Consider the following 27,721-nt stretch of genomic DNA (forward strand, 5'->3'; position numbering starts at 1 on the left):
TGCTGGGGTAGGGATTGACCCTTTCTCATGGATATAATAATTGTGCAGTATATTAAATAGATTTAATGTGCTGAAAATACGCTTGTGCTCGCCTCACCTAGAAATTACCAAAGATTTCATAGTTATGCCTTTAAGTGGGACCTTGAACAGCTTTACCAAGCAGTTGCTGATAGCCTGGAGGTGGTGCTTACGTTGGAGTGCATTTATTTATTTATTTATTTATTATTTATTTATTTATTTCCAATTTGTGCACACATACAGAGGTACAAAAAAAATACAGATAAGAGCAGTATGCCAAAGCCACTTATACTATGCATAGCATTACGGGCTGGCTTAAAATTAACTTAAGATTAACTAAGCAATGATTATTATTATTATTATAATCAAAAAGAAGCGCTAAGCCACAAGGACTATACAGCGCTGCTACTAAGCAATGATGAAATCAGTGATAAAACATTAATGTAAACAGATAACTATAAAGCACAAGTGAGTATTACAAAGACAGGTCATATGGTTGCATTCAGTTAGGTAGTGATTCTGTTAGGTAGTGTATTTAAAAAATAATAAAGTTAGATTGGGTTTTAGGTTTAACATTTATGTGATATAATTGTGAGAAACATTTAAGATTTACAATTTATAATGTTCAGTTATTCAGTATTTATTTGGTTTTGGGTGAGTAAGTAATCTTTGAGAAGAGACTTGAATTTATAAACAGGTTGTGTTTCTTTTATATTTACAGGTAATGAATTCCAGATTTTAGGGCCTTTTATGTGCATTGAGTTTTTGCATAGTGTGAGATGGACACAAGGAACATCAAAGAGTGATCTGTGCCTTGTGTTATGGTCATGTGTTCTGTTGAGGTTGGCAAGGAGATGTTTGAGGGGAGGGTTAATATCAGAGTTAAGTGTTCTATGTATGTAATAGGTGCAGTAATAAGTATGGATGTTTTGTATGGTGAGTAGGTTTAGTGTATTGAATATTGGTGGAGTGTGCTGCCTGTAGTGAGAATTTGTTATCATTCTAACTGCAGCCTTTTGTTGGGTAATTAGTGGTCTGAGATGGTTAATTGTTGTTGAGCCCCATGCACAAATTCCATAGGTGAGATAGGGGTAAATAAGAGAGTGATATAGGGCCAGGAGGGCTGACTGTGGAACATAGTACCGTATCTTCGATAGTATGCCTACAGCCTTGGAAATTTTCTTAGAAATTTGATGTATATGTGTATGAAATTTGAGTCTATTATCAAGGTGGATTCCTAAGAATTTTCCCTCTGTTAGTTTTGTGATAGGTGATCCATTTATCATTATGTTAAGAGGGACATCTGTAGCTCTGTTACCAAACTGAATGAAGTAGGTTTTGTCAATGTTTAGTGTAAGTTTGTTAGTCCTCATCCAGGTAGATATTTTCTGTAATTCGGTATTTACAGTATTGGCTAGCGTGACTGGGCTCGGGTGAGAGAAGACGTATGTAGTGTCATCTGCAAATAGTGTGGGTTTGAGTAATTGCGAAGCATTTGGAAGGTCATTTATGTATAGGAGAAAGAGAAGAGGGCCAAGGACACTTCCCTGTGGGACACCAACTGTAATTGGTTGTGCAGAAGAGTTTGCCCCATTTGCGTACACATATTGGCTTCTGTTGCTGAGGTAAGACTTGAGGTAGTTGAGGGAGTGCCCTCTTATACCATAGTGTGACAATTTTACGTGGAGCAAGTCATGGTCAACTGTATCAAAAGCTTTACGTAAGTCAATGAAGATCCCCAGTGGGACTTCTTTTTTCTCTATTGCAGTATATATATGTTCTAGCATGTGTATAATAGCATCATTAGTATTTTTATTAGGCCTGAATCCAAATTGGCAGGGGTTGAGTATGTTTTGGGAGATAAGGTAGGAGTAGATTCGTTTATGAATTAATTTTTCGAAGATTTTTGAGAGAGGGTGTAAGTTGGATATTGGCCTATAGTTATTCAACTCTGTTTGGTCTCCTCCTTTGTGGATCGGGGTGACCCTTGCTATTTTGAGTACTGTAGGGAAGGTGGAGGATTCAATGGATTTGTTAAAGAGTGTTGCAATGATTGGTGATAGCACTTGTGACACTTTTTTGTATATAAGGGGTGGTAAGGTATTTAAATCTCCTGCCTTGTTTTTTAGTGCGTTGATAATAAGGGAGACTTCGTATGGGTTAGTCGGAGCTAGTAACAGTGTGTTCGGGTAGTTGCCGGTGAGGTAGTCATTTGGTGGGGTATCTGAGCTTGGGATTTTATTGGCAAGGTTTTGTCCTATAGTGGAGAAGAAATCATTGAGTCTGTTTGCTGTTTCTGTTGGTGGGAGTTGGGGTTCATCTGTTTTTGCTAATTTTATTTCGCTATTTCGTGATATCTTTTTTGTTCCCAGAATTTCTGATAGGGTTTTCCAGGTCTTTTTTATATCACCTCGTAAGTTGGATAATCTGTTCTCATAATACAATTTTTTTGCCCTTCTTATCAGGCTGGTTAGGATTGACGAGTAACGTTTTGTTTGGTCTCTGGTTATGTGACCCATTCTGTACTGTTTTTCATATTGGTGTTTTGTATTTATGGATTTGAGAATGCTGGGTGTTAGCCAGGGACTGTTCAGTCTCTTTGCTGTCATCTGTTTAGTTTTTTTAGGGCAGTGCTTGTTATAGAGGTATTGGGTTTTTTTTAGAAAATTATTAATACATTCGTCAATATCTGTATAGGTTTCTAGCTCAGTGTGCCAATCAGTGTTTGCTATTGCTGTTGTGAAATTATTAATGGCTGCCTCATTGTGAAGTCTGAAGGTGACTTTAGTAGTGTCTTGGGGTAGTTTACCAAGAGTTGTTATGAGGAAAGTAGGGTAGTGGTCTGTGGTATTATCTGTAATTATGCCTGATTTTAAAGGGGATATGGTGTTGGTCCAGATGTGGTCAAGTAGGGAAACACTAGTCTCTGTAACTCTTGTAGGTTTTGTTACTGTTGGTAGTAACATACAGCAGTGCATGCTGCTAGAACAAATAACCGGGCTGACTGCGCCATCAGTCAGGAGATCTAGGCCGGGTTGCAGGGGCGATGTCAAACAGGAAGTAAACAGGCTGACATTGTACCACAACATAACCATCCCTTCATCATTCAACTCAACTTACCTATCTCCTCCCTTCTTTCCTCTTTACCTCCCTCGTTCCATCTCCCATCACACTCTCTTTCCCTCTTCCATCTCTCTCCAATCCCATGATCTTCCACTTTCCAAACGCAAACATCATCTTTGTATCCGTCTGTAAACAACAACATCGCGCTTCCCGAATTTCTTTTTACAAGACCAAAGACATGATTACCAGGTAATGGAGGGATGGGAGAGGAGGAGGAGGAGGCTACATCTTGGTTATGGGTGTTGATGGGAAGGGGCATGGGGGCAAAATTAACAAATAACGCCGCCATAACGACCGTAATTGAGTTCGTAAAATAAGTATCTTCACGTAGCCCACGTTACCCAAAACAGCAAACATGTCACGACTTGCCTGGGAAGAGACACAGGGAGAGAATTGAAAGAAAGGGAATTGATGGGGAGGAATTACCTTTACCTTTAATATACCCTTGATGCGTTTTAAGATTTTTTCTATATCCGGTGCTCGGCCCTGGCAGGTGAGTCATTTGACCTGTACTCCCTGGAGCGTAGGCGAGAGAGATGCATCATAATCTACACCTGGAAAATCCTAGAGGGACTGGTTCCTAATTTGCACACAGACATCGCTCCTTATGAATGCAAAAGACTAAGCAGACGGTGCAACATGCCCGCAATTAAAAGCAGGGGTGCCTTGAGTATACTAGGAGAAAATAAAGTGTCCGGGGCCTAAGACTTTCCAACAGCCTCCCACCAGGCATAAGAGGAATTACTAATCAGACCCCTGGCTGCCTTAAAGAGGGAACTGGACAGATACACCAAGTCAGCGTCCGATCAGCCGGGCTGTGGCTCGTACGTTGGACTACGTGCGGCGAGCAATAACAGCCAAGTTGATCAGGCCGTGATCCACCACGAAGCCTGGTTATGGACCGGCCCGCGGGGGTGTGGATCCCCGGAATGCCCTCCAGGTATGTGTGAGAAGGTAAAGTGCCACTACTGACTATAGGTGCATCTAGCATGCTTACATCCTTTAATTGCTTAAACTCGCCTAAGGTGATGCTCTCCTGCTGCTATATGTTCGCAGAATTGCACCTTATAAAGCCTGTCCACATTGGTTCATGTGGGCCACCAGCAGCAACAGTCTTGTGGCCAGGTAAGCACCAGAGGAGCCTGGCCCATGGCCGGGCTCAGGGAGTAGAAAAACTCTCGGAACTCATCAAAGGTAAATGATTTAATATTCTAAAACATTATCTTGAAACAAATTTAACACAGTCGTCTCCAACCAAGGCAGGGACGAACCCCCCCCCCCCAAAAAAAAATAGACGAAGCACATTCACCGTCATTTACTCAGTCGAAAAGAAAGAGAAATTTTATACATATAATACTAATTCAATTGTTCTGCCAGAAGTGTGCTGACATCACATTTCAGATACACTTTAAGATCCTTTAATTGAATTTACCTACTCGTCTAATTTCATGTTATCACTGTAATCAATACCTGAGCCTTATTTGTGTCTCATATTTACACTTTCTTAAAATATAAAACTTCCCATTGTTTACATTTATCATTAGTCTACTTGAAACAATGCATTCTTGTATGCAGCGTTCAACTTCCCTGCCATTTTTCTAACAACTTTCAGCTTCATAGTTTTTAAATTTCTTTGTTGATGAGTATTTATGTACAAAACCGTTTCGAGGATTAGATTCAGTTTGCGTTATATTAGATGAGATTCTGACAGTAGGTGAATTGGCTGACATTCATTATTTTTTTTTAATATGGTGGTTCAGTGTTACAGCATCTGCCTGAGTTAACTAGACAGGATGTCCGTTCGCCCTGGCGAGGTATCGGTGATTGTCAGCAAATAAAAAAACTCATGAACAATCAAGTTTACCCGCTTGTAATATACGGTTGTGTTGCTTTAAAACCCGGGAGGCAATAAAATAACTGTACAACTGAACCCGAATGAGTTTAGGAAATGGGTGAATAAACGGAAATACAGTTCCTATTGCTTTTGCGATGCTGTGGCTCAGCGATACTCGTTTAGCCTGGTGTTTACTAGACAGAATTATCCCGAGCTGTGGGTTCTGTGACCAGGGATACGCTATATAAAGCTGAAGCAAATTCTAATAGAATATATACTGTAGGTAATTCCGGCCTATGGAATATTCTCACAGCCTCCACAAAATGACCAGCTGAAACTGTGGCCCTACAAACCGTTAGGTTGGGATAACCTCATCATGGAAGATATCTGCAGCTACAAGAGAATACGCAAGATCCCCAAAGTTCAACTGCCTTGCAGTTGTGAGTGTACATCACTCTGGTGATATTCTCCTAACAATTCCCATCTCTCTAACTGCCACACTTCTCGACCCACTGACACTGTATTCACACTAGAAAAGAAAAATTCTTCGATATTTTTAAGACTGTCACAACAAATGGGAACAGAATATTCAAAGAAATATATATATAAACGAGATATATGATGTTCCGCAACAGTTATTTAGCATTTTTATATAAGCATTTTTATTGTTGTGAAACATGCAAGTAGGGAACAGGATGAAGTTGGACCCATCTGTGAGTCAGCATTTTCATTTGATCAACTGATTTTATCTCGTTGACATCATAATGCTGTACGAATGTGTTCCATACTCGTCATCCTGGGGATAAATGATGTCAGATGAAGTGATGTTCTGGAGAAGGGTACAGCCAGAGTGAAGTTGCTGCTTTCTGCCCGTCTTGTGGTGTAGAAGCTTGCCTCACGCTGTCCTCGAAGTGGATCCAAGTGTGGTACTTTGAAAATATTGGCCTTATACATAACAGTAAGGCCACCCACATCCCTCCTGTGTTTGAAGGCTCTGCTGAAATGACAGATCTATCCAGGATGGGTCCAGGCGAGAGATGAGACGTCTTGCTCTGTTCTCTACTCTGTCAAGCAGTCGCAGATTAGGGGAGGGGGAGGCAAACCAAGAAAGTGGAGCATACTCAAGGTGTGAGCGTACTTATGCCTCATACAGAACCTTGCAACCCCTACTGTCAAGGTGATGCGAAATACGGCGAAGTGCTTTAAGCTTCCTGGCTGCGACATATATATATATATATATATATATATATATATATATATATATATATATATATATATATATATATATATATATATATATATATATACGTACCTACTCACCAGGTGCTTGTCAAACCCAAAACTTACCTACTTTCTGAGATGCTCCCAAGCCTTCAGCAGTCCGAAACTCATGGACTATGACTCCTTAAGACCATGCTAGAAAGAGTATTGAATCTTTCCCTCGAAGATGGACAGTGTGGTTGCAAGCCTCACTTTCAGTCAGGCTTGGGGGGCTGGGAGTATGTATGCAGATCCTCCCAGAGTACCCTACCAGCTTTCCTATCCTCTTTCATAGCATCAAACGAAGGAATACAGGACCCTAATTATGCCAGTGCCATCACTGAATAGGAGACTCTTGCTGCTCCAGCACCAACCCCTAGTGCGGCACTGGCCTACACTCATGCTGGGATGGCCCCATCGCTGAAAAGGTGCTTGCCAATATGCTCAGGGTTGTAACATCAGACAGGGAGGACTGCCCGTCTTCAAGCTGTGAGCACACAACACTCTGGGGACTTCCTCCAAACAGTTCCCATTTCGGCAATGGGAATGCGCCTCGACCCTAAAACCCTTGTACTGCAGTGGCTCTGCGCCTTGCTGCCCCAATTCACACGGAATATACGTGTATTTGCGGTGATGTGCAAGCCGACCAATATGGTCTACATGGTCTTAACTGTTCCAAAACCAAGACACAATGAGGTCAACGACATCATAAAGAGAACCTTTGCTACAGCTGGATGCCCAGCCGAGAGGGAACCCCGATCACTAGCAACCAACAATACCCACAACCCAGCAAACCGCCCTGATGGGATTACCATTTATCCTTGGAAGAATGGCAAGCTCTTAGCATGGGACTATACCTGTGTGTCCACACTGGCTGACACCTACATCCATCACAGTGTGGGGCGACAGGGAGGAGCTGCTGACCACAGGGAGGAGTACAAGATCAGCAAGTACAGGGACATAAGCCAACAGTATCAATTTGTCCCAGTGGGATCAGAGACCTTGGGATCATGGGGAAAACATGCTACACGTTTCCTTAGAGAACTGGGTTCCAGACTCATCGACACCAGCAGAGACCCAAGAGCAGCCACTTTCATGTTCCAGCCCCTCAGCGTGGCCATCCAGAGGAGAAATGCATGCTGCATACTGGGGGTGGTAGGAGAAGAAAATATTCAAACAGCTCCGGGGAGAGACTTGAGTTTTTCCTGAGGAACGTTTATTGTCTTTTCTGAGGGTGAGGGTCTCCAGTAAAGTTCTAGAGGTGGTGCCTCCCTATATATTGTATATATATAATATATATATATATATATATATATATATATATATATATATATATATATATATATATATATATATGACTTGAACTATACTTCACTTATTTTTTTCTTTTCTGGGCAAATTTTATTTTCCCTACCGTCCACCCGCTAGCTAAAACCATTTGCATTCAATATTTTTAATTGTTAATACAATCAATACTGTTTGTTTTCACGGCACGTATAAAATAACAACATACAGTACAGGGTTTTTAAATACATTTGCAAGAGCTTCCCCTCCCACTACCTCCTCTTTCTCTCTCTCTATCTTTCATCTTTCTGTTTATACGTACGCATGAGTTATATGCAATGGAAAACTTGCGCACCAAGTGTTAGGATAAAAGTACACAGTTGGGGTGGAAGGCCGCGGGGATACAAGGGGAAAATGAACAGGGAAAAGTAGCCCAAGAAAAAAACACTCGGTCGAACTTAATGTAAGTTAAGTAAAAGGACACAAGTGCAACTAATGTGACATTTTATTGTGGCAACGTTTCGCTCTCCAGGAGCTTTATCAAGCCATTACAAACAATACATGGCTTGATAAACCTCCTGGAGAGCGAAACGTTGCCACAATAAAATGTCACATTAGTTGCACTTGTGTCCTTTTACTTTACATATTGTCGGTAATTCTACCAACTTTATTACAATCTTAATGTAAGTTGAGAGATTATAGAGGTATGGGTGTTTGTGGGAAACAATCAGGCTGCAGCATTAGGGTTAAAAACAGCAGTTATTACCGGGATACCTCAGGGATATGTTTAAAAGACAATATTCAAAATAAAGTTGCTGATAGGGTTAACTGGAAGGGTGGTGGAGTGGCGATGTATGTCAGAGAAAATTTAAATTGTTGTCTTAGACATGATATAACATTAGAAACATCGAACACACAATCTGTTTGGCTACAGTTTCTCGAGGGACATGACAAATTAATTTTGGGCGTGATTTATAGGCTCCCAAACCTTGATAGGGAGGCCAGCAAGCTGTTATGGGACGAAATTCATAAGGCATCTAGATATGAAAATGTTGTGATAATGGGAGATTTTAACTTTTGACAAATTGATTGGAACAATATGACAGGAAATCTTGAGTCTAGTGACTTTCTTGATACGGTTCAGGATTGCTTTTTAGAACAGGTTGTGACAGAACCAACTAGAGGAAACAATCTGCTTGACTTGGTTCTTGCCAACAAAGATTCACTAATTAATAATCTTGAGGTTAATGATGAGCTTGGGGAGTGATCACAAATCACTTAGTTTTAATATATCATGGAATTACCCAGATAACTGCAATCAAATCTGCCCCAGATTTTCGCTTGGCCGACTTCATGGGACTGAAAAATTACCTGGGTGGGCTAAATTGGGATGTCCTGACTATGGGTCAGGTTGGTGATCTTGGTTGACAATATGACGTTTTTCAGAGCATAGTTCTAGCTGCCCAGACAACTTTTGTTCCGAGTAGGGAAATTAGATCTAACAAAAATGATCCCAAATGGATGAACAATAGAGTAAAACATCTCATTGGTCAAAAGAGAGGCATATATAGGCGTATCAAAAAAGGGGATCGGCAGTTAAGAAATCAATATTCAGTTAAAGAGAGAAATAAAGAAAGGAATAAGAAAAGCAAAAAGGGATTATGAGGCTAGGGTCGCAAGGGATTCAAAGACTAACCCAAAAGGATTCTTTCAGGTATACAGAAGTAAGATTAGGGACAAGATTGGCCCACTTAAGAGTAACTCTGGTCAGATCACTGACAGTGATAAGGATATGTGTGAAATTCTAAATACCTACTTCCTCTCAGTTTTCACCCAAGAAAATACTAGCGATATTCCTGAAATAGATTATGTAGAACAGGATGATGATAAACTATGCACGATTGCGGTAACTAGTGACATGGACCTCAGACAAATAGAGAAACTAAAACCTAACAAATTCCCAGGCCCTGATGAACTGTTTGCAAGGGTGTTAAAGGAATGTAAAGAGGAACTTACCATACATTTGGCTAATCTTTTTAACATATCACTACAAACTGGCAGAGTGCCTGATAAGTGGAAAATGGCAAATGTAATACCTATTTACAAGGCAGGTGACAGGTCCTTGACTTCGAACTATAGACCAATAAGCCTTACCTCCATAGTGGGAAAATTTATGGAATCAATAATTGCCGAAGCAATTCGTAGCCATCTTGACACGCACAGATTGATTAATGAATCTCAACACGGTTTTACAAAGGGGCGTTCCTGTCTTACGAATTTACTAACTTTTTTCACTAAGGTGCTTGAGGAGGTAGATCATGGTAATGAATATGATATTGTGTATATGGACTTCAGTAAGGCTTTCGATAGAGTTCCACATCAGAGGCTATTGAGGAAACTTAAGGCACACGGAATAGGAGAAGTTTTTTCCTGGGTAGAGACATGGCTAACAAATAGAGAGCAGAGAGTTTGCATAAATGGCGAGAAATCAGAATGGGGGCACGTCACAAGCGGTGTTCCTCAGGGGTCAGTGTTGGGCCCGTTGTTGTTCACAATTTACATAAACGACATAGATGAGGGAATAAATAACGACATAAGCAAATTTGCTGATATCAAAATAGGCCGTCCAATTCATTCTAATGAGGACACTAGAGCACTCCAGGATGATTTGAATAGACTGATGCAATGGTCGGAGAAGTGGCAGATGCAGTTTAATATTGACAAATGCAAAGTCCTAAATGTTGGACAGTTAAATAACCATGCCACATATAAACTAAATAATGTAGATCTTAATACTATTGATTGCAAAAAGGATTTAGGAGTTCTGGTTAGCAGTAATCTAAAACCAAGACAACAGTGCGTTAGTGTTTGCAAAAAAGCTAACAGAGTTCTTGGCTTCATATCTAGAAGTATAAATAATAGAAGTCCTCAGGTTGTTCTTCAACTCTATATATCTTTGGTTAGGTCTCATTTAGACTATGCTGCTCAGTTCTGGTCACCGTATTACAGAATGGATATAAATGCTCTGGAAAACGTACAGAGGAGGATGACAAAGATGATCCCATGTATCAGAAATCTTCCCTATGAGGATAGACTGAGGGCCCTGAATCTGCACTCTCTCGAAAGGCGTAGAATTAGGGGGGATATGATTGAGGTGTATAAATGGAGAACAGGAATAAATAAAGGAGATGTAAATAGCGTGCTGAAAATTTCCAGCCAAGACAGGACTCACAGCAATGGTTTCAAGTTGGAAAAATTCAGATTCAGGAAGGATATAGGAAAGCACTGGTTTGGTAATAGAGTTTTGGATGAGTGGGATAAACTCCCGAGTACAGTTATTCAGGCTAAAACGTTGTGTAGTTTTAAAAATAGGTTAGATAAATACATGAGTGGGTGTGGGGGTGTGAGAGTTGGACCTGACTAGCTTGTGCTGCTGGGTCTGGTGCAGTGCTCCATCCTTGAGTGGAGATGACCAGACTGGGTGGGTCATTGGGCTAATCCGGGGTTGGGTCATTGGTCTAATCCGGGGGGGGGGGGACGTGGACCTGCTCCGCATGGGTCAGTAGGCCTGTTGCAGTGTTCCTTCTTTCTTATGTTATTATGAACCATTTTTGTCTCAGCCGATATATAAACCTCCGCCTAGTGACAGAAACGCCAGTCTACGATGGCTATGTGGACCAGCGGGCCGCTAAACGCAACAGTCTATTATAATAATCATAAATGAAGCTTGGACTCAGGCCTTATAACAAGAGCCGAATCCTCGAAGACAGTTACACTTGTGTCCGTGTTTGAGACTAGGGACGTTATGTCGTCTAGAGGTGCTATAAGAACAAGAGGCCAGAAATCAGTGCTGTCCAGCAATGTGGTATAGGAGGCGGAGCCAGGAGTGGAGTCTCGACCCTCTCATGCAAAACTCGGTGAATACAACTTGAGTAAAACACACACACACACACACCGCAAATATTTCAATGTAATCAAAATTTGCACAATACCACAAACTTCTAGGCAATCCACATTAATAATCAGCTTCGCTGCCCCTGCTGCCTCCCACACGTCACCCAGTTATTTGATCGTCCCGGATATCGGTTTCCAATCCCGTTTATAGCAAGTCGTATCTTCCTACATTCCTCTAAGATAACTTCAATATTGCTACCTTTTTTTTCAATCATGCATTGACATCACCGTATTTACAAGTCGGCTTATTTACTCTCGCCTGCAATTACACTTTTTCGATTACTCAGTAATATGTGTATTTATTTGTGAACTGATATCGGAGTATTGGTTTAAATACATGAAAAATCGGAGATGTATAGCCAGATGATAAAGATAGTAATTGCAAGAAAGCAATCCAAATGACAAGAAAAATCCATTAATAGCCATGAAAGATGAAATATTCCCAGTAATGAGTAATTTGAGGTTAAAATTTATTCAGAAAAAAAGTACAAAATGGATGTAAATATATATGCAAATTCAGCAGAATTTAACGAATACAAAAGGAATATAAAACATAAATGGAATGGAAGTATTAAACAAAAATATGAATATAAAGCATGTGTGTGTGAATATACACCGGTAGAGGTATAAATCTATGGGTATATACACCGGGAGGTGTGCAACTGTGCATATACATCGAGATGAGCATATACAAAACACAGGTTGACTTACCAAATAGAATGAAAAGAATATGTGAAGGACCTGTGGGTAATAATTTCAGCTGACCTATCATTTGAAGAACACAATAAGGCACATGTTAAGAAAGCTAGAAAAATGTGAGGATGGATAATGAGGACTTGATCCCGAACCTGAACCTGCGAAACGTCGTATTCAAAAGGATTCTATTCTATGTCTTTATCTTCCCCCTAACAAAGTACCAGAGTGAATGACACGGGCGCCGTGGGCACAAAAAAGAGCACTGTATCAATATCCATGGACCCAGACTATTCAACTTCTTACCAGAGGATAACAGAAATACTGCTGGGACAAAGGTAGAATACTTCAAGAGGAAACCCGACCAGTATTTCAGCCAAGTGCCTGGCCAATCAAACTGTGATGGATATGTGGACCAGCAGGCCACCACCAATGTAGCAACCTACTTGACCAGGCAAGCCTGATGGAGTAGGGAAGACTCTCGAAATAGATTATAAGCATATCAAGTATATACACTAGTATACTTTTGTGCACACAATGTTCATTTAATACCTATGACAGCGAATACGATATTCTTAGTCCCTAGTGTGGACGATGGGCTCTACACAAGGGGCAGCCAAAATGTTGAACGCGATCTATTGGTAGATTGCAGAACAAATTAAATCACTGTATGACCAACTGGAAGACGAAATGTTCCTGTTGGATATAACATTCTATGAAGGCTGAGGGAATGAGCACTTTAAAACTGCCTTCCATGTCCAGTGTAAAAACTGCGAGTTTGGCTTAAATAGCAACGCTCTTCTTGCCGAATAAGGCAAGCGAAAAATTGTGTATGCAATAATTTCGTAAACTCATTCTGAACCTAATGAAAAAAATGTATTTCATTGGGTTTGTTTATTATTAATTGTAAACTTATCTAAAATATATTTAGTTAGATTAGGCTAAATTAAACTGCGCATGTTATGATAGGTAAGTTTTCTAATTATTTTTGGTACAAAATTATAAAATTTTATATTAACATAAATGAAAAATATATCTTTAAAAGTATAAGAGAAAATTTTAGAAAGGACTTAATTTTAATTGACCAATTTTACGTATTCGGCACGACATTTATATATATATATATATATATATAATTATGAGAGAGACTGAGACAGAGATCATATAAGGAGACCATTGGAATTAATGTTGATCCCGTCTCGCCAAAGCCTGGCCGCCCTTGCTGTCTAACACTCCTGCCTTGATGCCGGTGACGGGGGAAAGGTGTTGATGCTTCTGATCCAATGAACTGGACTTGTCCTTCTCTTCCTTGGTTCGAACTTGAATGCCTGCGTCAATCACAGAACCCAACATCTATAAATTCCTTAACAGTTGGGGGAGGCCAACAGTCACAGCCTGTTAAATCACATCTACATTTACACGTAGATGGCTGACAAGGGAGCTCGGTGCAGGTGTCGGGGACCTGTTGGGAGGGAGCAGATAGATCATCAACGTAATGGAAGGGACGATAGACAGACATGCTGCAACACTGTCAATCTCTTCCACTAACTGGGGCAAGAGGTGACAGGGCGATGGCAAGGCAACGAGGGTGCAGGTCAAAGATGGATAGTAAGGGCTGGACGGAACACTATTCATGGTGGTGGATGGATGGACAGATGGATCACTGTTAGGTTGAGTGAATACTTTAATGGTGATTCTTAAATGGATGACTGTCGATGGTGGTCAATGGTTGGTCCATCCATCCATGCTCCACGATAGCTGGTCAATCCACCCGTCTTCAACGATAGATAGATGAACTGAAAAACTGTTCAGCCATGGACGATAGTTCACTCTAGGTTCAATGCATCTATATTATGCCACCATACATCAACTTAATTATATTCAATATAGTCTCCCAGAATCTTTTTAACATTTTCTCTTATTTCCACATATGTAGACAGTTATTCAATACTTGGTAATTTTGGCCTTGAAATCAAAGACACGAGACTAAGGCTTTGGATAACCTGACTAAGCCTATTGGCTCATGGAATGCAAAGTCTTCTCAATTTAAGGCCAAGCCTACTCTTTTCTAACAAGTGACTCTCTCTCCCCCCCCCTCATAAATACTTTTTTTTTCCAACTTTCTCTATTATAATTGATAAGGCTACAAGTGGTGAAATGTCTCCTTTAATAAATGTCTTGATTATTGTATGTCTTGTTCCCACACACTATCGGTATTAACACAGCCGTATTTGTTAATTCTGATAATGTAAGAAATCTCTCCAACCATACTTAACGAGGTATTCAGCCCTCCGAGTGCCGCATGGTCGATCACCCCTAGTGAATCTCCATATTTAATGTCCATAATGTCAGCCTCAATCGACATGGGCTAGTAGGTTACCTGCAGCTCTATAGTAGCTTTTGGATTACAACAGAAAAAATCCAGGTTCAATCCTGCAGCCTGATGGTATGTATTGGTAAGTCTTGTATGTGCTGCTCATGATTCTCAATAGATACTTAGGAGTTGGTCCGCCGTTGAAAGCTGTTCGTACGTTATAGCGAGTCGGACTTGTCCTGTTTCCTGACAAACCTTATCTAACCCAGTAACGCTGCTTGGCTAGTTACTAGCTATGGCACTATAACTAGGTATTGTGACTCCAATAAGTGTGCTGAATGATGCATGTGTGTGTTTAGCGCATCAATGATAATAAAAATAATAAATCCTGGGTTAATAAGCACAAGCAAATCATAATTCTAACAGGTTCATTACCTCCTCGTTCTCCTTTTTCCTCATTATTGCTTCCATACGTTTTGCTCTGTACGTTCCAGACAATTATTATAATGTTCGCTCTAGCTTAAAGTATGTGTATTATCGCCATGTTGTTGCTCTTACACTCTGTTTCATGCTGTATTGTGAAGGGTTGACTATTGCAAGTTATTCCTACTACACATGATGTTTCAGCAGTCGACTTCTTAAACATCTCTGTTTCAAAGTTAGCTTAGTTCTTCGGGATCCATTTTTTATTAACATCAGCACGCGCGCGCCTGTGTGCGTGCTCTCCTATTTGTACTCGCCTGTCTGTGGTTGCAGGGATCAAGTCGTAGCTCCTGGCCCCCGCCTCTTCGCAGGTCGTTACTAGGTCCACTCTCTCCCTGCTCCAAGAGCTTTATCGTAGCTATGGTACCTTCTCTTTTCTGTGTGCGCGCGTGTGCGCGCCCCATGAATAAATTTCAACTTTAGCATTTAAAATATATGAATAATGAAAATATTTTTTTAATATTTAGCAAAGCAAATATTTAAATAAAAAAAACTCACTTTTCCACAAATCTCTAGCACAATGTTCTAAAAATACACGCAACAAACTTAACATTCAAATGAACACAACGAAAAAAAAAATACACAACTCGTCCACTCCCTTCTTTTTGTATGCTATTCAATGCATAAATAATATAGTTTACAAACAGTCCTTCTTGGAGACAATCAGAACAGACTGAAAATCGGCTGTCTGATTCTCCCCGGAAGCTGACATTTACCTTCTGGACACTGCTGGACGGTAATTTGCTGGTCGAAAACTTTAGAGCTGCCGTAGCTACTGAATCCATAATGGAATGTTTGATGGTATCCTCATTGCTTTTCTGAGGCCTCCCACCTCAAGCTGATAGCTGTATCACCCATTTGGGTTTAGCATTTGTTTGTAAATATAATAGTAATGGCAACGATCATTAAAAATTAATTTAATGTTAATGATGTGCAAGAGGGTGAGATTTAAGTATTAAACGCTCTTTACAACTTGGCTAATCTGGCATTTACCTGTGACATACCAGTCACTTGTCTCTAGGGTTCTACCCTCACAGCTCGCTCCCAGACACTGCTTCCTTGTTGGCTGCCTAATCAACCAGGCTGTTTGGGTTACCTGCCCGCATACCTTTGTCTTTGATATACTGTTTATGAGTTTCGAGAGTCTTACTACTCTCGAAGCCCGGCCATGGGCTAGGCTCGCCTGGTCAACCAGACTTTTGCTGCACAGCCATAGTCACTACAGGTTGCAAGTATTTAACAGGAGATAGCAATTGTTTTCCCTTTAAAATGCTTACACAGTGCACGGTGTTGGCACAATATGTTGGTTTAAATTAAAAAAAAAAGAAATTTGGGCTGCGACTTTATGCTCACCACTGATTGAGCTCCCACGTACCCTTAAAGTCGTTTATCAATGCTTATTGTTCCTAAGTTTATGTTACATAAATAATCTGCATCTTCTCCAGAACTGTCAAAGAACGTACTGAAGTGAATAGAAGAAAACACTCGACTTTCATCAACTGTTATTTAGTAATCAAGAGAAGAAAATCTTGAACGTGGATTACAGAGATGGTACTCAAGAGTTGCCTCTCCATCAGTGGCTTGTGGTACATCGCAGGTAACTTTAATGAAAAGATGAGGCTTATGACATTTTACTGGAAAGAGGTTTCTTTCACCAGGGATTTTGTCGCTTGGTAAGGGATAATAAAGTCTTGGTCGGATGAAAAATCTTCTCATTAAAATACGATTAATCGCATGTGTCTTGTTAGCATACGTCTCTATATATTCTACCAGTGATGTAAAGAAGATGGAACTGCTTATCAAAATGAGTCCTCGCATGAGAAAATTATCTTTTTCATAAAAGCCCTTAAGGGAAAGGATGAGAAGATTTCTGGAGAGCAATTTGAAGAGTGACAATTAAACCTTTGCATTACTAATTTAAGGAAAAGTTATTATCTGTTTCAGGGGATGAAAAAAAATAGGATTATGTCTGAAGATGAGATACAAAAAAAATAATTACGGATTTCACACCTTTCAAGGTGCCTTGAAGCCGACGAAGGGCTCTTGATCCAGGGGAAATTGAGTTACTCTACGCTTTGAGTCTTACAGGTCAAATGCTTCCCCATGGATAAAGCTTCATGTTGACCGTCTGGTTCACCAGGCTGTTGGCGCTAGCTGTCTGCAGATCCAAATACCCATCATAACTCTCTTAATTTGGCACTTGTGGAGATAGTGGTCCACTTTTCTCTTCAACTTCTACAGTTGGTCTACATTTATTGTTTTTAGCACCTCAGTACGTGACCCCTCTTGGGTCACTGAAGTTGACACACTGATCTCTAACTTTATTTGATGTTATCCCTATTTTTCACTGCATCTATTTTACATTTCCATCCATCTCTATCACTGTATTTCCTGACGACTGTCGATCGAAAAATGGGGCCCGAGAGCTGGAGCTCGACAAATACTAGACAACCTTCAAGAGTGGGTGTCATGATGCTGATGAGGAGCTCTTGTTTCAAGGAACTTGAGCTAACCCCTTTCCAGGATCAAACCTGATTAATTCCCATAGGCGAGAGTATACAGACTTACCTGAGAGACAGGTTGGACACACTCGCCGTAGCCTTTAGAGTAGGTGAAGGTGAGGGGTCCATGGAAGGGGCAGGTGACAGGCTCAGCACTAAGGCGGAACATAGAATAGAGCATTGCGTCGCCCGTGATGCCCATACATAGTGCCCGCAGGTCCATCTCCATAGTGTCGTCACAGTACGCTGGAAACGAACATATTTGATATTAGTACAGGTATTACATCAGAGTTGGTATTATACGAGGCCTGGTATTCGAAATTAACACGGTGAACCCTACAGATAACCAACAAATTATACAATGATCAAGAGAACGTGCGTGTTTGGCCCTCCTCCTCTTCCTCTAGTAAGAATTTTAATTTTGAGGTGATAATCAGTTGATTTAAGATCTCGCGCGCACACCTAACCTACACCTACCTGCTTGTTAGTGCCCCTGTGCGGCTTGTGGCGTGCTGCTGACTGTGGAGGACATTTTAACTGCCTACGGCTTTGGTCTCTTCTGTGAAGGTTTCTACAATTACCAGGGTGCCTGTAGGGACCTCGGGGAAACTTCCTGGGTTTTTAACCGATGTGGGTTATTTTAATTTTGTGTAACAGAATTTAATATTTTGCTGATACTTGAAGATTACCTGAAAACTAATCAGGGGGTCACCCACCACTTGTTGAAAGTTTTTGCAAAGTCTGTGTACACTATATTTGCATTCTGTTTGTCCTCCAATACATCCAAGACAATATCATAGTGTTTACTACTTGCGAGAGGAAGGACCGACCTGTTCTAAACCAATGTTGCCCTGGATTGTGCAACTGTGGGAATCCAAGTGGTTATTCATCATGTAGTTTGATAATCTTCTTGTGCTTCTAGCTTCTACTTCGGTTAGCTCTACGGGCCTTTGAGATTTTAATAACTTCTTCAATGACCTACCAGGTTCTCCCCACGGGGGTATAGTTTATCATTTTCAATTTTGTGTCATTTTCGTTTCTTAAGTCATGCCCTTACCCGTTGTATATTCTGAGCTCAGAGTTCTCCGGCCGCAGCTTGGAATTAGTATTTTTAAAACTTCATTTGGAAATTAGGTCACAGAATATTTTCCTGCGCTAACCTTTATCTGTGTATGAACTATTTATTTTCATAGTTGGATTTAATTTTCTATTTGGTGAGCTTGCATCCTTTGTGGTTGCGTGCGTGGTGGGTTGTGAGACTCACCTGTTACTGCGGGTTTAGTCCGGCTCGGGCCTTACTGATTTATTTGAATCGTGACTTTATCGATTTGCTTAAAGTCATGTTGACGGCAGTGAAGGACTTGAGCTAGAGTTCGTCACGGCCGCTGCTGGAGATTCGTCTGTAAAAACTTGCATTTGTGGTCACAGAGGTGCCTGTGCTAACCTTCCTATGGTGTAGAAATATACCTAGTTGGATGAATCATATTGTGGCTAGCTGGTCTAGTGGTTAGCGCGACGGGCTGGAGTTTTGAGACTCTATGACCGCGGGTTCAATCCCGGCCGGGGGTATGGTTTATTTGCAATCGTGTCATTACGATTTCTTAAGTCATGTTGACGGTAGTGAAGGGACTTGAGCTAGAGTTCGTCACGGCCACGCTAGCTGGAGATTCGTCTGTAAAAACTTGCATTTGTGGTCACAGAGGTGCCTGTGCTAACCTTCCTATGGTGTAGAAATATACCTAGTTGGATGAATCTTATTGTGGCTAGCTGGTCTAGTGGTTAGCGCGACGGGCTGGAGTTTTGAGACTCTATGACCGCGGGTTCAATCCCGGCCGGGGGTATGGTTATTCATCATGCTTGTGAAGACTTCTACACTTGTTCCGTCAGTGTTTCTGATATCTTCAGCTATGATGTTAGTCTGGGCCCACGTATGTTGATACAGTGTTCTCGTAGTATGTTCACAGCGTCCTTACTTCCTAATACACTTCATAATTCTTAATCCAGCAATATTTTCTTTCCAAACTAGGAGGTCTGGTCCGAGACAGGACCCTGGGGAATATAATCACCAGAACCGCTAACAGAAAACCTGCACACTTCCGATAAAGCTGCATAACAATAATCTTTTTCTTTCTTTATCCTCTGATTGATCAATGCTTCCCCATTCATCTTTCATTCTCTTGTTCCCCCCTTGTTTACATATTTCGCTCACTGTTGCTCGCTTCATCTCTCTCTGCTGTTCTTATATAGTTTATCAATATTCCCGTTTCACCCCCCCCTCTCTTCACAATTATTCACTGTAATCATTATTCACTTCTTAGTCTTCCATTATCTCTCGTCTCTTTTTCTTTTTTTTTCCAAGATTAGTTTAGCATCTGAATTTTGTTGCAAATTAGCTAATAAGATTTAAATAATGTACATTTATTATTATTATTATCATTACATATTGTCATTCATGATTAATCCCCCCCTCTTACCACGTGTCTTTTTCTTTTAGCACTTCTCTATCCCTCTTCAGCGCTGTATGACTCTTACGGGCTTAGCGTTTAGTTACGATTTTAATAATCTTTCCCCTCTTACAACGTGTTTTTCCATCTCTTACCACGTGTTTCTCCCCTTACCACGTGTCTTGCTCCCCTCTTCCTTTGTATTCCCTGTCTCAGTTTTAATACATTTTCATATTCTGGTTAATTATCAGCAATCTCCCATTTCCTCGTTTCTTCAAACTGTTTCCGAGTGCCCTTACTCCCTCCCCTTTGTTATATTCTAACAATCATCATCGTCTCCTCTTTCCCCCATGCTTCGTAATTAGATATTTTTAAAACTTCTTATTTGAGTTTAAATTTGTAATGGGTACTATAATTTTATTGAATATACGTTTAGAATATTTTCCTGCGTCGTATTAGCCCTAAATTATCTGTTATGCAACCTCATCCTTTGATTTGTTGCATAACGCCCTAGTTTCTGTCCAAAGGAAATTGAACTTCTCTCCAAACTCCTCCCTTGGTTGAGCCTTAAGGCCATCCATTATTGTGTGTGTGTGCGTGCGTGTGTGTGTGTGTGTGTGTGTACTCACCTAGTTGAGGTTGCGGGGGTCGAGTCCGAGCTCCTGGCCCCGCCTCTTCACTGATCGCTACTAGGTCACTCTCCCTGAGCCGTGAGCTTTATCATACCTCTGCTTAAAGCTATGTATGGATCCTGCCTCCACTACATCGCTTCCCAAACTATTCCACTTACTGACTACTCTGTGGCTGTGTGTGTGTGTGTGTGTGTTTCTGCACGAAAAACACCCAAGACGTTGATCACGCACCATTGCCCACTTTTCCCGAAGCCACGAAAGACGTCAATCATGACACAGAAAGGCAGCTGTCATTGTATATGATGGTTTGTTTTGTCCTGTCCACTCTCAGGACAATGGTGGTGGTAAATGTGGACATTAGCTCAGGGCAAACGGTTGTGGGGGATGTTAGGGGATTTGGGTTAGAGGAGGGATTGAGCAGGAGGGCGGGGGGGATTTACGGCGTTGTGGGAGGGGTGGGGGGGAGAAACGACAGGTCAGAGGTTTGACGGAGAAGGGGGCGTTACAGATAATGATGGTGAAAGAGGTATGAGAGAGGAAATGTGTTGATGGGGTATGGGCGAGGGGTACTATTAATGAGGGGAACTGGTGAGGGGTGTATGGATGAGGGGAGCCTATGGTGGGTGGATATTTGAAGGAGGGGGGGGGAGTAACCGGTTATCGTGCTGGTTATTTGCGTAACAGATGAGTGGAAGTTTCAGAAAAAAAAGGGGGAGAGGTTTGTGGTTGTGAAAGTGGTGATAGATGTGATGATACTAGTGATGATGGTGACGGCGGTGTGGTGAAGGGCTGGTTGGATAGGTGATATAATTTTTGGGGGCAGTTGCTATGGTGGTGGTGGCTGTCGGAGTGCTGTGTTGTAGTGATAAACATTTGTGGGTTCAGTGATGGTTGTGGTTGTGGTGGGCTGGTGGTTTACTGGTAGCTTTCTAGCTGACATAATGCAGGAGCGGATAGTGAGGAGGCACACGCAATAAATGGTAACAACAGACGTGATAACACTATAGTGACAAAGTAGAAGGTGATTAAGGATTAAGATATTAATTTTTTACATTAACATAAATGAAAAAAAATCTTTTAAAGTATAAGAGAAAATTTTTAGAAAGGGACAATTTTAAAACGAGTTCTTGCTAACTGACCAATTTTACATATTCAGCACGACACACACACACACACACACACACACACACACACACACACACACACACACACGGCAATGTGAACGTTATTCTGTCTTTTGAGGCGGGAGAATGTGTCGCAGGATCTAATATCGGCTGGTCGCAGTTTGGTAATGTTTCAATACCAGTGGTCCCTCGTTGTTCGTAATTAATCCGTTCCTGGAGCCGTTACTATAAACGAAATTTACGATTTACGAATCAATTTTCTCCATAAGAAATAATGTAAATACAATTAATCCGTTCCTGACACCCAGAAGTATTAAAACAAAAAAAATTTTTAACATGAAATATGCATGTAGTACATAAACAATACAATGGAAATGATGAATGAAACATTAACAGCATAATACTTACCTTTATTGGAGATTCTTCTTAGTGTATGGGAGACTGGAGGAGGAGAGAGAGTGGATTGTTTATAGTTTGGAAGGGGAATCCCCTTCCATCAACACCTCAGGTACCATTTGCTTTTCTGGGGTTGCTTCTCTTCTCTGTTTCTTAATGCCACTAGGACCACCTTTAGAGTCACTGGAGTCCTGTCTCACAAAATAACTGTGGAGAGAGCTCTGTTTCTGGCGTCTCTTTAACACTTCCCTAAAATGGCCCAAGACTTTGTCACTGTACATGTTGCCAACCTGGCTTGCAACAACCTTGTTAGGGTGATGTTTCTCCATAAAGCTTTCCATCTTACCCCACATAGTAAAAATCTCTTTAATTTCTGAAGGCACCTTCTTCCATCTCTCTTCCTCCTCCTCTGCAGCAAGATTCTGAGCTGCGATGTGTTGCTCTTCCTGCTGAAGCTCTTGCAGCTCCTCAGTGGTGAGCTCATTGTAGTCTTCCACAAATTCTTCCACATCCTCCAAACTCACATCCAACCCCATGGAACTTCCCAGTGCAACAATTGATTTTACAACAGACATAGGCTCATTAGGGTCAGTCCCAAATTCTTCAAAATCCCTCTTGTCGACACAATCTGGCCACAATTTTCTCCAGGCAGAGTTCAAAGTCCTGGTAGTCACTCCCTCCCAAGCCATACCTATAAGGGTTATGCAGTGGAGGATGCTGAAGTGTTCTCTCCAAAATTCCCTTAGGGTCAAGTGAGTGTCTGTGGTCACAGTCAAGCATCTGTGAAACATTGCTATAGCAATAACCTGCTGGTCCATGGGTTGGAGGAGAGGAGTGGTATTCGGGGGCAAGAACTTTACTGTGATGAACCCAAACTCCTCGAAAATTAGGTCATCCAAGTTTGGAGGATGAGCAGGTGAATTCTCCATTACTAGCAGGCACTTGAGATCCAATTTCTTTTCCAGGAGATACTCCTTCACACTAGGGCCATTGAACTACTCGACGAAAATTTCCCTCGTGATCCATGCCTTACTATTAGATTTCCAAAACACACACAATTTACTCTTCGTAACATTGTTTTTCCTGAACACTCTGGGATTTTCAGAATGGAACACTAGTAACGGCTTCACTTTGAAATCCCCACTAGCATTAGCACAGAACATTAGCGTCAGCCTGTCTTTCATAGGCTTGTGTCCTGGCATTGCCTTTTCCTCTTGTGTAATGAAGGTCCTCTTTGGCATTTTCTTCCAAAAGAGGCCTGTTTCGTCACAACTGAACACTTGTTCAGGTTTCAGTCCTTCAGCCTCTATGTACTCCTGGAATTCATGCACATATTTTTCAGCCGCCTTGTGGTCCGAACTGGCAGCCTCACCATGCCTTACCACACTGTGTATGCCAGTATGGTTCTTAAATCTCTCAAACCAGCCTTTGCTGGCCTTAAATTCACTCACTTCACCACTATTTGCAGGCAATTTCTTTACCAAATCTTCATGCAACTGCCTAGCCTTTTCACAAATAAACGAAGTCATGAGAGTATCTCCTGCTAATTGTTTCTCATTTATCCACACCAATAATAACTTCTCAACCTCTTCCAGTACTGGTGATCTCATTTTGGTCAGCATAGTTACTCCCTTTGCAACAACAGCATCCTTTATTTCATTTTTCTTGGCCACTATGGAACATAAGGTTGTGTAGGGTTTCTTAAACATCCTGGACAGTTCGGCCACACTTGTACCACTTTCATATTGTTTAATGATAGTTTTCTTAAATTCAATCGTATTTCTCACCTTCTTTACAACAGGCTTGGCACTAGGAGCTTTCTTTGGAGCAATGGTAGCTTATTTAATACTTGCAAGCACTAAAATAAATGGAATATTATGAAATATTTCGCTGGGGCACGTGAGGGGACCTTCGCTCACTGGTAAACAATGCCGCCCTGGCTCACGCCGTGGGTAAGCGTCCCGGACGAACTAAGACTCGCGAGTCAACCTATGAAAAGCGAGTCCATGTTTATACGAAAATACCTCTATGATTGGCGAATTTTACGAGTGCCGGGAACTACGAAAAGCGGGGGACCACGGTGTATATATATATATATATATATATATATATATATATATATATATATATATATATATATATATATATATATATATATATATATTCATATATTCTTCTTTCAACAAACCGGCCGTATCCCACCAAGACAGGGTGGCCCAAAAAGAAAAACAAAAGTTTCTCTTTTCAAATTTAGTAATTTATACAGGAGAAAGGATTACTAGGCCCTTGCCCCCGGCATTTTAGTCGCCTCCTACAACACGCAAGGCCCACGGAGGAAGAATTCTGTTCCACTTCCCCATGGAGATAAGAGGAAATAAACAAGAACTAGAAAGAAAATAGCAGAAAACCCAGAGGGGTGTGTGTATATATATGCTTGTACATGTATGTGTAGTGTGACCTAAGTGTAAGTAGAGGTAGCAAGACGTACCTGAAATCTTGCATGTTTATGAGATAGAAAAAAGGACACCAGCATTCCTACCATCATGTAAAACAATTACAGGCTTTCGTTTTACACTCACTTGGCAGGACGGTAGCACCTCCCTGGGTGGTTGCTGTCTACCAACCTACTACCTATATGGTACTGTGCTTATGGGAGATTCTAAAGAAAAATTGCAAAGTTTAGTGGAGGAGTGTGTGTAAAGGTAGAAAGTTGAAAGTGAACATAGAAAAGAGTAAGGTGATGAGGGTATCAAATGATTTAGATAAAGAAAAATTGGATATCAAATTGGGGAGGAGGAGTATGGAAGAAGTGAATGTTTTCAGATACTTGGGATTTGACGTGTCTGCGGATGGATTTATGAAGGATGAGGCTAATTATAGAATTGATGAGGGAAAAAGGTGAGTGGTGCGTTGAAGTATATGTGGAGACAAAAAACCGTTATCAACGGAGTCAAAGAAGGGAATGTATGAAAGTATAGTAGTACCAACACTCTTATATGGGTGTGAAGCTTGGGTTGTGAATGCAGCAGCGAGGAGGCGGTTGGAGGCAATGGAGATGTCCTGTCTAAGGGCAATGTGTGGTGTAAATATTAGGCAGAAAATTCAGAGTGTGGAAATTAGGAGGTGTGGAGTTAATAAAAGTATTAGTCAGAGGGATTGTTGAGGTGGTTTGGTCATTTAGAGAGAGTGGATCAAAGTAGAATGACATGGAGAGCATTTAAATTTGAAGGGAAAGGAAGGCGGGGTAGGGGTCGTCCTCGAAAAGGTTGGAGGGAAGGGGTAAGGGAGGTTTTGTGGGCAAGGGGCTTGGACTTCCAGCAGGCGTACGTGAGCGTGTTCGATAGGAGTGAATGGAGACGAATGGTATTTGGGACCTGACGATCTGTTGGAGTGTGAGCAGGGTAATATTTAGTGACGGGATTCAGGGAAACCGGTTATTTTTATATAGCCGGACTTGAGTCCTGGAAATGGGAAGTACAATGCCTGCACTCTAAAGGAGGGGTTCGGGATATTGGCAGTTTAGAGGGATATGTTGTGTATCTTCATACGTATATGCTTCTAAGCTGTTGTGTTTCTGAGCACCTCTACAAAAACAGTGATTATGTGTGAGGTGAAAGAGTTGAATGATGATGAAAGTATTTTCTTTTTGGGGATTTTCTTTCTTTTTGGGGTCACCCTGCCTCGGTGGGAGACGGCCGACTTGTTTTTATATATATAAATATATATATATATATATATATATATATATATATATATATATATATATATATATATATATATATATATATATATAACGTGATAAATGTCAGAGGATCTCACGTTTAAAGATCACAATATTGTCTTTATCGCAACTGAGAGGAAAATGATAGGATGGATAACGAGAACTTTCAAAACAAATGATGACAAGCCAATGATGATCCTCTCTGTTACTTCTTCTCTCAAGGCTGCAGCACTGCTGTACACTATCAGCCCTTTTCAAGGCAGGTGAAGCTGCATAACTGAAGAACGCATTGCGAGCCTACACTGCACACATTAATTCAGTGATGCACCTTAATTACTTGGAACGTCTGAAATCACTTGACTTGTATTCCTTGGAATGCAGGCGAGAAAGATGCATCATAATTTACACCTGGAAAATCTTAAGAGAGACTGGTACCAAATCTGCACACAAATCACACCCTACAAAAGCAAAAGACTCGGCAGACGGTGCAACATATCCTCTCCATATATCTACAGTCGTTAGGTGATCGATGTTATTTATTTTTATTCACTGTCTATCGCATACAATTAAATACTAGGTTTCTGTAAGATCACAGATGCGCATAGAAAAATCTTCTGAACTTTTTTTTCTAATCAGGCTACTTTTGCCATATATGCTACTGTTTGTAATGCAAGAAATTTGACAGCGTGGAGTCTTGACATCTAATATATTAGGAAATAATGACCTTGCAAGTGAAAGGACGTGAGACATTAAGTGACTTCTGATCATTCCAGGCACCCTCGTGTCATAACTCTGGGTGAATGATATAATACACTGTTAGTGACTGATCACTCCAGGCACCCTCGTGTCATAACTCTGGGTGAATGATATAATACACTGTTAGTGACTGATCACTCCAGGCACCCTAGTGTCATAACTCTGGGTGAATGATATAATACGTGAGCTTCACTTAATCCAGATTTCCCACAAAAGAATTTTGTTCGGAAATATGTTTTATTTTACTATGTTTGGCTTTGTATTTAATTCTATCACAGTAAAAAAAGTGTACGTTTTTATTAATGACTAATGTTTAATTGGCAAATCCGTGGTCAGCAGTTTGAAAACAATATACTGTACGCTGTTGACATTGTTTGTGTCCTGTTTTACTCAATATTCACCTGTTTTAACTGTGCAACTGGGAAGGTCCTTCTCACCCCTAACCACTCTCATTCATGATTATCTCACCCTTTCTTAAAGTATGCTTAGAGAGAAAAAGTGACTTAAAAATGACCCCCACTGTTTTAAAATGTCTTATTTTGAAAGTGCTCGTTATCCGACTTGTCATTTTCCTCGCAGTTATGAAAATGATACTGTCTTAATCATTTTAAGTGAAACCAGAGGATATCACTTACAAGTTCCTCACGTTAGCCTTTTGCTCTATTCTAGTTTTAATTTCTTCATTTTTTCCTGTAAGGAACTAACTGAAATTCGTCCACAGTCAGCCTTAAATTTTCTGTGGTGCACTGCAAGACTTAGTTTATGACTCTTAGAGATTTGCTGTGTCCTCAATGGATGCCACTCTCATGCAAATTTTAGTATTGTTTGCAAAGGATGATATGGTGCTATGATTTATATACATGTATATGTCGGATATAAATATGAGGAAAAGAATGGGGGGAGAGTACTGTGCCTCGAGGAACAGTTTTTTCACTGTGGCAGCCTCTGACTCAGCTCTGCTTACTATTACTTTTTTTGCACTGTGTGTGTGCGTGTGTATGTGTGTTATCAAGTTAAAAAGTCTATATGAAGAAATAACGAGAACACTACATCTCCATTTTATCTTCCAGTGCATGAAAGTTGTTGCTGCAATGGTTTGTGCATTTTTTTTAATCGTGTGGCTAGCAATTTTTTTTCAAAACTCTTTTCCAAGATTTTAATGATGTGGAACATCAGCGCAATCA

At 40.8% G+C, this 27,721-nt stretch overlaps 1 protein-coding gene across 7 annotated transcripts in view; it reads right to left on the reverse strand.

Moving 5' to 3' along the window:
* LOC128699070 (uncharacterized) overlaps positions 1–27,721 on the reverse strand; it is a gene marked incomplete at its 3' end in the record, with an annotated part of 618,513 nt that overhangs the window by 26,007 nt on the left and 564,785 nt on the right. For all 7 annotated transcript variants that reach the window (XM_070096571.1, XM_070096570.1, XM_070096569.1 and 4 more), the window contains 1 exon segment: positions 17,532–17,710. In XM_070096571.1, coding sequence (XP_069952672.1) covers positions 17,532–17,710 — 179 coding nt within the window.

This window comes from Cherax quadricarinatus, chromosome 54, assembly GCF_038502225.1.
Source record: "Cherax quadricarinatus isolate ZL_2023a chromosome 54, ASM3850222v1, whole genome shotgun sequence".
In the NCBI taxonomy this organism is placed as follows: domain Eukaryota; kingdom Metazoa; phylum Arthropoda; class Malacostraca; order Decapoda; family Parastacidae; genus Cherax; species Cherax quadricarinatus.